The sequence below is a fragment of the Sinohyriopsis cumingii genome, chromosome 8, assembly GCF_028554795.1.
Source record: "Sinohyriopsis cumingii isolate HCF-2022 chromosome 8, ASM2855479v2, whole genome shotgun sequence".
In the NCBI taxonomy this organism is placed as follows: domain Eukaryota; kingdom Metazoa; phylum Mollusca; class Bivalvia; order Unionida; family Unionidae; genus Sinohyriopsis; species Sinohyriopsis cumingii.
Window position 1 is genome coordinate 41,181,199 of NC_142968.1, and position 12,605 is coordinate 41,193,803.

A 12,605-nucleotide genomic window follows, 5' to 3' on the forward strand; every position below is an offset into this window, starting at 1 on the left:
AAAAACTCACATTGCCAGTAGACTCCATCATTACATGTTAATCACATGACTATATTTGCTATATCTGTGTAAAGACTTAACCAGCATAAAAATTTGTACACCAGCAGTCAAGACAAGACAGTCACAAAATAAAGTTTGCAATTATCCTAGATTATCTTAAAAGTTCATTTGAGAAATGAGTGGCAGAATGTTTATGTAACAGAATAATGTTTAATGGATACTGGGAAACATACATATTGGCACTTAATGCATAGCATATCAGAAGGTTCAGTAGCATCGCAAGCCAGAATGATTGACACTGGAGAGAACACTGATTATATATATATATATATATATATATATATATATATGCCCCGAGTGGCAGAGTGGTCTAAAGCGCTCTCCGTTATGGATCACTGCCAACTGCCATCTCACCTCTGTCTGCGTCGGTTCAAGTCCAGGATTCGGCAAATGTGGGTATGTGAGAAAGCTTGCCAGTAGCTTCTCGTGGGTCGGTGGTTCTTCCCGGGATTTTCCTGGGTTCTTCCTCCACCATTAATACTGGCCGCCATGCATAGACCATCATATGCTGAAAAATGGCGTTAATCCCAACAACAACTATATATATATATATATATATATATATATATATATATATATATATATATATATATATATATATATATATATATATAAAGAATACAAATCATAAGGCGAATAACAGTTCTTTCAAGTGCATTGGATCCAGCAAGGGATCACGTTTGTCAGGGATTGATTAAGATAAATGTAATAAACTGACAACGAACAGTGCAAAACTAGTATCTTGATAGCCTAAGCGCTTTCAATTCTTAATGGCGGCTGCAAAAAGATAATTTTATTTGTGAATGGCTGTCTTTTTCTAGTCTTCTTGGTTTAAACCGCTTGGTTTCAATGTTCTAAGGTGGCATATCCAGTAAGATTCCTTTTCTTTTCTGGTTTTGGAAGTCCATTTGGTGTTGTGAGCATGTTCTCTTTTCAGTAATTCTCTAAATTTGCTTATTAGTCACCCGATAACCTATAATTACAACTATAACAATGAAATATCCAGGATTCAATTTGCGCATATATCAATCTACATAAAATAACATGATGCTATGGCTCATCAATTTCTAGGTCAGTATAAAATATATTTCAGCATCTGGAACAAGTCATAGTCATGTAAAGTTTTACAAAGACAATGGTTTGTCTGTTTTATTTGTTTGTCTTGTCTGTTTTGTATTTGCCTTTCAAAAAGACTCATTAAGAGTCAGAAGCGCTTAGGTTAGCTAGATTCTAGTTTTGCACTGTTTGTAGTCAGTTTATTACATATATATATATATATATATATACACATGCAGTGTGACCCCACTATAGCATGCTCCATTATAACATGAATTCGGATATAACACGGTCGTGGTGTGGCTCCCAAAATTTTATATACATTTACTTTTCTCATACACGAAAAAAACTTTCTTAAACGTACCAAAAACAGCGTTAAAATTTTTTATTATCGTTTTGGGGAAGAGATTGCACATGAATAATACAAGACATCTGGGGCGTGGCTCCTAAAATTTTATATGTATTTTTCTTGTACATTCTTAAAAGTATGAAAAATAATGTATAAAAAGTTTATTCTGGGATCACGTAGGGCTTTTCCAATGTAGCAAACTGCGATTTCTTTTCCCTTATTGGCAGCAAAATATACCATCTGGTGACTTTTTTTATGGCCAACATTGTTGGATGTTTAAACTTGTATATACATCCATTAGTTTGGAGTGGAAAAATTCAGAGGCCCCATGAATGGAAGCTGCAACTTGATATAAAGTGCACTAAATTTATCTATTGTTAAATAAACAAATTCTTTATCCATACTGACAAACCATCTAAACAGTGCATTGTTAGATCATAATCCGCTTATGTTGACATCTAGCATGAGTACTGTATGTTGTGAGATATCCATTTTTGTTGTTGTTGACATTTCTGTTAACGGAGATCAACCGGACAAGGCATTTTCTTGTAATCTATCTTTCATCGGATTTTCAGCCACTTGGTAGCAATTAATATATTTACATAGACTGACATTTTTATGTGGATGGTAAGTAAAAATCCTCTTCGTTTCACTCAGAATTAAATCGTTCAGAACACTTACATTTTCTGTAATAATCCTGGTCATCAGACCAGAACTTTTGCATCTCAGTTGTCTGTTGGCCTGTGTTAAATTTCTGATGCATGCATCATACTGTGCCGTAAAAGTTTCCTTTTTGCATGGAAAAAGTTTATGCTTATTAACTCTATTTACCGACATGGGACGTACTGAAAAGGAAATGTGCTTCATCATTCGTTATGTCACTGTGCTATGCTTTTCCACTGAAATCAGACCTATATGACCTGGTACAGAATTATTGAATATTTTAAATCTGTGGAATTACTTGTATTGTGGATTCAATGTATGTGATGAGATTAGGTATATCAAGTTGCATATCATGAGTTTATTGTCTGACTTGCATATATCAGTATGTTTTGTCAGGCTTGCAATTATCAGGATGTATTGAAATAATATGGCAGTAGCAAAGCAATCAGCAAAATATCTTATCTGAGAAAATTTTGTGACACTGATATCTACCATTAAATCATATGTATGGTTTTACTGACACTCGAATATTAATTTTTTATATTAATTTTTTTATTTGTATGTATTACTATCAGTTATGGCTTATTTTTTACTTATTTGAATTGGATGTGATTTGTGGAATTTAAAGATAATGTGCTTGCATTATTTGAGAAAATATTTTCTCATACATGTTTATGTGTGATACAGCTGGTCCATTTGAGAAAGTCATGTGATAAATACCTATCCCAAATGAGTATACTCATTGACATTGTGGTTGATATACCTTTTTATGACATTGTGAACATCATGCAGTTTTAGTATTGAGAAGACCAAGTTTGCCAATCAGATTTATTGTGCACTTTTTAATGATGGAATATTTTCAGAAAATATTCTGTAACATGAAAGCTTATTCCATACTAATAGTTTGCCATTTTTTTTATCATTTTCATAGTGAGAAATGAGAGGAAAGCAGTCCATCATATTTTTTCTAACGTGTGATAGGGAAACCCCACACATTATATAATGATTTGTGTGCAGAGGAACTCAGCATAACCCACTGCAACATTTTTAGAGGATGTCACTGATATGACATTCATGGAGCTACTGTATATACTCACTTATAAGTCATGACCAACTGCAAACAAGAAAGACCTTAATCTGCTCTTGCACTGTTGTTTGTTGTACTGATTACCCCTAACATGCTGCATAGACCCAGATCTGCTGGTGCATTATGTGATGGCAGATGAGCACTGGGTCTCAAGCCAGAAATTTCATTGTGAGTTAGCGCGGGGCCCAAGGTGGTTGCCTGATTCACCTTGCCCTTGGGCTGAGCCTGATCATATTGTTTATATAATCACATAAAAGGTCATTGTATCATTTCATGAAAAGTTTTTATTTTTGTAGCAAACTACAGAGTCAAAGTCCCAGAGATCAGTAATTCTGAACAATAGGACCATTTACCATATTCAGAAACTTAAGTACAAACAAAAATGTCATTTTTTTATAAGTGATGAATTTGTAATATATTCAAGGCATCTTAATAGATCGCTACATTTAGGTTAAATTTGCAATATATTCAAGGCATCTTAATAGATTGCTACATTTAGGTTAAATTTGCAATATATTCAGGGCATCTTAATAGATCACTACATTTAGGTTAAATTGAAAAAATATTCATGTTGTGATAAATAAAATGCTAACTTTATGTCCACTTCAACCTAACTTGTTGAATTGTTTCAAACATTTTCTCCATTAGACTAAAAAAAAAAGAAACTTTATTCAACTGGTTTCATAAATTTGGTTTTAAATTAGCTGTCGGAGAAGATTCTAATGACTAATTTTTCTTTTCTTTTCTTTCGAGCTGTTTGATGTTTTTTGATAATATATTCATCATCAGTAGTGTAGAAAATGCAGTGGTGAATAATTGTATAAGTTGCATATATTCAAAAGTAGCCTGAGATATGTAATTTGTCAGTAGCAAGCCTTTCCATCCTTTATAATTACGATAAATATCAAACTGAAATGCAGTCCAAATTGTATCCTGTCTTTTATATTCATCTGCAACTTTCTTCAGATTTCCAGTGATGGGACGACTGTGACCTATAACAACTACAGCTGGAACAAGGTAAGAAAATGTATGCATCTGGAACAAGGTAAGAAAATATATGCATCTAGAACAAGGTAAGAAAATGTATGCATCTGTCACTTGGTATGACCTACAACAACTACAGCTGGAGCAAGGTAAGAAAATGTATGAATCTGTCACTTGGTATGACCTATTACAACCACAGCTGGAACAAGGTAAGAAAATGTATGCATCTGTCACTTGGTATGACCTATTACAACCACAGCTGGAACAAGGTAAGAAAATGTATGCATCTATCACTTGGTATGACCTATTACAACCACAGCTGGAACAAGGTAAGAAAATGTATGCATCTGTCACTTGGTATGACCTATTACAACCACAGCTGGAACAAGGTAAGAAAATGTATGCATCTGTCACTTGGTATGACCTATTACAACCACAGCTGGAACAAGGTAAGAAAATGTATGTATCTGTCACTTGGTATGACCTATTACAACCACAGCTGGAACAAGGTAAGAAAATGTATGCATCTGTGTTATGTATATTTAATTTACTTGTATCTGATTTAATATATATTTATTTCAATTTAATTGTTTGTCAGTTTTACAAATTTTTTATTTTTCATTACATGATATTGTAATGTAAATTTATTCACTAGAGATGATACTTTTTTCAGAAAATAGTTTGACCTTGACCATTAGTTTATAAACACAAGATGTTGATCTAAATCCTGACCTTGTTTCAAAATTTGTAGCAACCATTGTAAACAAGTTCTGTTTTATTTTAAAATGATTGGTTGTTTTTGAGGTCATGATGGGACTTTGTCTTTAAGATGTAAACAATTTGTATTATTATTTATTTCTTAGAGTGAAATGATTGGTTTTCATCAGGGTCACGCTGGGTAAACGTGATCTGTAACAAGTACTTGCTTTCTATAACCTTCGAGAAGATGATCATGTGACCCATTGTTTACGTTTTTGAAGACCATATAGCCTCTATTTTGCAAAATTAATCTCAGTTAAACTGTTAATTGTATGTCGAGCTGTTTGGATTTATTTCGAATTACTTGATTTGGAGTTATTTCAAATTACTTGGATTCAAAAGGATTAATTCTGTTATTTTTCTGGAAAATACTTGTGCTAATGTAATATTGTGGAACAAGAACAGTTTTTTATAAAAATTTATTCAGCTACCAGAAATTGGAGTGATAATTCTTGTTTCTACAAAGAACTATAGACTTAAACACTACAGATTGCAGCATACATCATCATCTTTTATCTTGGATTCTTCTTTGGGATTAGAATGTGAAATCAGTAGAACATTATGTTATTAGAACTACAAAAAATGTATTCTTGGATTATTTTTGTATTTGATTCTGTAAAACCGTAAGTTCATATTTTTTTTATTTTTACAGAATTTTTCCAGGGAAATAAATTATTGTATTTTTTCAAAACTTGTTGTTTTCATTGTTTCTTGTGTTACTGTTTATTCGAGCCTAAACAGGTGACATAAGTATGTGTACATTTGGTGTACAGAAATAATACACATAGTTTTCTATTTATAAAAGTTTGTTATCCTAAAAGGTTGTAGGTGTTATAGTGATGGTGAATTCCATCAATCCTTTCATCTGTAAATGAGTTGGTTTCCAAACAGTAACTTGAGTATTTTTTGGTCTTTTCTTTTGCTCAAACCTCAGTGATGGATAGCCATTTGATTGAAGAACACTGTTGACTTTAGACTCAAAAAGGCAAAAGCCAAGATCACTGGAGTCTGACTTCACATGATAAATCCAGTTTTTGAATTCATTTTTAATCAGATGTAATTGGTGAACTACACTTTGGTTGAGTCAACTCCCAAGTTCATTGAGTCAAAATGTGCTGACTCATCTACTCATTTGGCACTGATTGCTAATTTTGCTTCAAGTTGAATAAATGTGTTTGTCTCGGTTCAGAGTTGTTGTTCTCTACATCAAGAAATTTAAAAAACAATGGACCAGTGTACCTACAATTAGAACATATATGTTGTTTTCAGGAATTGTGCCATGTGTGCATACCAGACCATCATTACAGCGATTTATTAGTTCAGATTTTTCCCAAGTTTCCTTTTAATGATTTTGAAGATGTACCTGATACATGAATTATATGGATAACAAATTCATAGCCATAAATGGTCCATCAGGTTTGTTTTAATTACACATGTAATACTATATATTTGAGATATTGAAAAGATGTCATTTCGTTCAGAGGCATTCAGTCATTTTGGTAAGTATTCTTGTAGAAATTAGTAGGAAATAATGGTTTCAGTAAGAGACATATTTACTATTTAAAAAAAATAGACATCAGTCTAAGAACTACAACAGGCTATTAAAAGCCATGAAACTTTAGCTTTACAGATTCTGGATGGCATCCATTTTTTGTGCAATGTGGAATATTCTTAATTATTTATTTCATCCAATTAAAGGTGGCAAACATGCTGTATCTGGAGGCACCTGCTGGGGTTGGCTTCTCTTATGCTTACGACAAGAACTACACCACAGATGATGATCTGGTAAGTTGGTCAAGACATTTGAGAATGTAGCTATACAGTAAAACCTGTTATGAGAGACCGCCCCTTCTGCCAACCAAAACTGGTCTCTCAAGACATGTGGTCTCCCATAAGAGGTGTGCGAAAATGGACTGGTTTCCAGTGTCATTAGTTAGCATTGTTGAAGCAGAAAAAATACCCATACTCACTGTACATGTATCATATCCTTTATTCTTGTTAAATATTGCATGCATTCCTCTCAAAATAACTTTATATAATAAAGATGTAAATGTATCGAACAGTGTGAATCAAATTTATATTTAAAAATAACATGAATATATACATATATTAGTATACGTAAATGTATATGATTTGTGAAATGAACAAAGGTAATATTTATCACATCCATAAGGTAACTCCAAATGACCATACATTTTAGCGTAGTTTCAAAGGTAACAAAAACTGCACAGTTAGCTATGATGTATATATATTATTCTATGCACTTAATCACTTTTCTTTAAGAAATCCATTACATTACTTTGCTGACATTAATTCTTTCTTCTAGTGTTAGAATTTTTCTTTTTTTCATCGGAGGTTCTGCCATTGTTATTAATGTTGATGTAATAATGACGAGATGTATTTCAGTTTTTATCAGGTTTTGGGGAAATCTGGAATTAATATATATTATGTACCAATGAATGAAACCAAAAGACATAACTCATCAAGAAACAATACATTTATTTTGAGACGAAGTATAAGTCACCAGCATTATAACTTGATAAACCTGCACCCAGATAAACAGATGGTGGCTTGGTGAAACACTGTAACAAAAGAAATAAATAAATTAAAAAAAGAATCTGGAAATGATTCTCACTTACTAGTATTAAAGACAAAGAGCTCATTCACCCCACAGGCATTACAGATTAACTGGAAAGACAAACGATGTACTCAACCCAACACTGAAGCTCTTTCAAAAGATTTCTCACTTGGACATTAAGACTACCAGCATTGTGTGGGTTTTCACAAAGAAAAAAATACAAATTTCTAAATTGACTGTGTATGTCCATCATTACTCCCTTTGATGAAAAAAATGGTTAATCTTACTGGCTATTCACATGACTTTAGCAAGTAAGTGACATGTACTTTAGTCTGGTTTACTGCAGTTTACAAATGACACCATACACTAGACTTGTAAATTTCACATAACTGGTACCTAGCCAATTTTTCTTCTTTGTAAGTAGCTTAGTAGAACAATCTTTATTATTTATGTGGTCTTTGTTATAAAGGATTAAAAGATGAATAGGGGTGTATATCTCGCTATATGGTTGTTCAGCTGTAGTGTTATTTAATGTGCACATTGTTTGCATACTACATGTATTCTGGACCCTCGTGTTTACAAAAGATTAAATCATTTGTGTCGAGCTATTTGTTTGTGATGTGGTCGTTCATAGCAGTGTCAAAATGCATATTTTGCCAAGACATCGCAGTCGCTGGTCGCGTTCAGCAGGTGGTCACTGGTAACAAAGTGTTTATATAATAAAATTGATCCATGCATTACGATTGTGGTCAGAAATGACAGGTGGTCGCTCATAGCAGAGGGTGCTCATAACAGTTTTTACTGTACTTGTGTAGAACCTCCAAGAACCAGTCTGCAGTTTCACACTATAATTGCACTCCTTGACTATCAAACTAGCAGCGTTAATTCATTTTTATTAAGATGCAATTTTTGGGGGAACTTTATGGTAGTCATCCTGAACAACAGATATTTTTTAGCAGTAAGCCAACATTGGGCGATAAACATGGTGAAGTAGTATTATAAGGGTTGAATGACACATCAACACTATACTGGCTATATGGAGTCACTTAAAGTATAGTTCTGATAGTGTAAATAAAAAGAATTGAAGAAAGAAACTATAGTAGATAAAAGCCTTCCAAGAAAAATCAAAACAATAAATATAAATCACTATACAATAAATATTATCATGTAAACAATTTGGTTTAAAGGTATATAAAATAAAAGATGAAGGTTAAACATGTAAAATCCTTAAAACATATAGTTGACAGTGAAAACATTTGTGTACTGATAATATTCATTACCTCCAGTCATCATTCATCAGATTTTATCTGAATCTTTGTTTAAATTCCTTAAAATTGAAGATATAGCCATTGTTTCACCTTGTAATATCAAACAAAATTCCCATTCAGTGTATTTTCAATCAACAAATCCTCCATTCTGCATTATCCATTCAAAGCTGTCCCATTCATATTTGTTAGTAAGGGAACTAAATCTTGTGAATAAAGTTCTTGTTAGTGATAAGTGGTAATATTTTACTCATGTATTTAACCAGTAAAGAACTACAAATTATCATTCTGACTCATAAAAATGTGAATGATATATACAAGATTCATCCATTCTCTGTGACTGCCCTGTCTTCCTAGTGATCATAAATTAAGAGTAATAACTTAGAAACTTAAAACTTTTCAAGAAGGTATGAGTAAAGTTGAAGACTCAACAAATTGAGGTTGGAATGTTAGAAAATGGCAGGAGACTTCCAAGTTCTGAGAGTCACAATTCTGGGCTTCTTATCCATAGAGTGTGTTGGTAGCCTTCTGTTGATCCAGCTGCTGTATGATTCTGAAATAAAACTTCCAAACCAGTCTCTTGTTATTGTTGTTGTTATAGGGCTTAATGCCATTTTTCAGCACAAAATAGGCTATACATGGTGGCCAGTATAAATGGTGGAGGAAGAACCCAGGAAAACCCCTGAAAGAACCACCGACCCACGAGAAGCTACTGGCAAGCTTTCTCACGTACCAACACAAACCAGTCTCTATATTCATACGAGACTTTGTATAACATATTAGACAAGTAATCCTGGTGTGCCTTTTTTCTATGGAGTAATCTTAGTTTTTCATTATACTTATATAAAGCTAAATAATCTAATTGCAATGAAATATTCATGGTGGTCCAAAATAGTGTCGGCAAGTTTAAAGAAGAGCTCACAAGCCACATAAATTATTTGAAATATTTTTATGCATTCATTATTATTAATTTTAAATTTATTACAAATATAGCAGATTTGACAGTGGACATAAAATACAACATTCAATCCATCTCATTTGGAATACATTTATTTGTAGGTGAAAATAAATGTTGAGGCATAATGTGTTTAAATTAGTCACAAGTAAATAATGATCTTTTCATAATTTTCTTCATCATCTGATTCTTAGTGACACTTCTTTTGTTTGACAGTTCTTTTTCTTTTCTAGACTTCTCTAGATAACTATGCTGCCCTCAAGAATTTCTTCATCAAGTTTCCAGAGTTTGTTTCCAACGATTTCTACATCACTGGGGAAAGTTATGGAGGGATATATGTGCCAACATTGTCATCCAGAGTGTTGGATGATCCGGCAATAAATTTCAAAGGCTTTGTTGTTGGAAATGGTCTTTCTGATGATGAGTTGAATGATGATTCTCTGTTGTATTTTGGATATTACCATGGACTTCTGGGAGAAAGGTGAGACTTAAGGAATCATACACATTTTTTGCTTCTTCATTTGTTTAACATTGTATATTGTGTGTGTGTGTGTGTATGTATGTATGTATGTGTATATATATATATATATATATATATATATATATATATATATATATATATATATATATATATATATATATATAATGTGCATATGTGTCTGCCCTGTCTTGTGTCACTTAGTAAATATTTTCTTTCCAGAGCTAAAGATGCCTACGGGTACTTGAGTACCCACCCATTCATAATAACCATGATAATAAATTGGACAACTGGGTACCACTTTAAAAAGAAACGAACAAATGCATGTTTCCAGGTTCAGATTGAGGCAAAGAATAATGATAACACTTTGAGGCTCATGTCAACGTGCACATTTATTCATTGTCACAGGGGCTCATATTGTTTCCTATAATTTACTTCTCATACATGTGCTATATAAAACTGCTCTACTTTCTCACACAACCTATTTAAGAAGCAACACTGATATTTCAAGCACAGGCATTCAGCTTTGTCTGCCTGTACAAAGTTTGGCTTACTACCATACCTTTAAGGAATGCTAGACCATTTTCCGGTGTTACCTCTCAACATTGCCATGATCACGCATGCTTAATGGCAAGTGCGATTTGGGGAATGGAATGCTGATCTCTCATTGGCCAAAGGAAACCACTTGTCTCTCTATTTTGATACAACATATGTAGTGGACCAGTCTAAATTGAAAATAAATGGTGCCAAATATCATAATAGACAGGCTTTATCAGTGTGGCTGATGGATGTGTTTGACTAAAACATGTTAGAGGGGAGAGATTTTTTAAAACTTAAAAACATATTGTTTCTGTAAAAGGACATATCAAAAGCACTTAAAAAAAATTAAATGAGAATTTGACAGTGATGTAATACAACATTCATCGTTTATGGACTTTACAACTATTCACAAAAGTTACTGTAGACATGTAGACTAGCTAAAGTGAGAGTTATGAATAAATAAGTTATCAATTTCTTTTTTTTTGCCTATAATCTTTTACTAACTACTAATCCACATAGAATTAGCCAATTTGTGATAAACATTTTATCTCAGATCCATGTAAGTAGCAAAATTAAATGTACTTTTTTCATACATTTTTTTGTAATTGTGGCATGCAATATATAGATTGCTCTTTTTATGTTCAGATTCCATTTTTTTTCAAGTTTCATGGTGGATCAGATGCATTCAAGCATCATGGTGGATCAGATGCAATCAAGCATCAGGGTGGATCAGATGCATTCAAGCATCATGGTGGATCAGATGCATTCAGGTGGCGCTATACAGTTTCGCATTTTGCATAGGGTTAGGAATTTAAAGAAAAAGAATGTCCCCGGCTTTCTTCACTGGTTATACTGGCTATTTAAAAAAGACCTTGTATATCTTAGGTATAATGCAAAGAACCTTTAATTCCCTTTATTTTGGTGTATGATTGATGGGTGTACTATGGGTTATAGAGTATACAGCTTGGCCTTACTTCAAATGTGTACCTTTCAAAAAAGTGCTAGCTCTACTTGGTCATTTTCACTTCCTGAACTTCAGAGGTCAATTGTATAAAAAAGAGCCAATAACTTTTTTTACATTTTATATATTTGGTAATTCATTCATTGCACTTTCAGAAGCTGGTATTGTCTAGTCTGGCAAAATTCATTTTCCCTATTTTAATAGCTGCTATGTATAGTGTACTTTAGACTAATTCAGACTGATTTTTTAACACAAGGGAGCAGTCATTTTAGTTAGCAGTGTGCTTAAATCATGTAAAATTTCCAAAAGTACAATATCCAAAAGAAATATCATCCACATTACATTAATGTAGCATAGAGGTATGCAAACGTTCTCTCCACTGTGCATGTTTTAAATGCGAACTACTTCACCTTACATACGTCACTCTCTCAAAAGTACATATTATCTGGTGAGCGCCACCTCAAGCATCATGGTGGATCAGATGCAATCAAGCATCATGGTGAATCTGATGCAATCAAGCATCATGGTGGATCAGATGCAATCAAGCATCATGGTGGATCAGATACAGGCCATGATAAAGATTTAGCCAATTTTTAATTTAATAGGCCAAAATTGATCACCCTGTTTCCCAAGTGAATTTTGTCATGGGTGTTGACATGGCTCAGTCCAAATCAGTATAAGCCCTTTGTCAGCAACCCCTTGAAGCTGCTGTTATAAAAAAACGCATTTCATGATAGCTTTAGCTTCAGCATACAGGGAGCATGAGTGGACCCAGACTATTTACAGTCAAGACTAGACTGTTCCATGATCAAGATGATGCAGCTGGGTGTTATAGCAAAGAACAGGTTACCTTCAATGGGCGATCAGAGA

At 33.2% G+C, this 12,605-nt stretch overlaps 1 protein-coding gene across 3 annotated transcripts in view; it reads left to right on the top strand.

The window, feature by feature from the left end:
* Positions 1 to 12,605, top strand: part of LOC149793347 (lysosomal protective protein-like) — a 64,696-nt gene that overhangs the window by 12,067 nt on the left and 40,024 nt on the right. For all 3 annotated transcript variants that reach the window (XM_089967330.1, XM_089967329.1, XM_089967331.1), the window contains exons 4-6: positions 4,182 to 4,232; positions 6,657 to 6,743; positions 9,990 to 10,237. In XM_089967330.1, the coding sequence (XP_089823456.1) occupies positions 4,182 to 4,232; positions 6,657 to 6,743; positions 9,990 to 10,237 (386 nt within the window). The remainder of the gene's footprint in view (positions 1 to 4,181; positions 4,233 to 6,656; positions 6,744 to 9,989; positions 10,238 to 12,605) is intronic.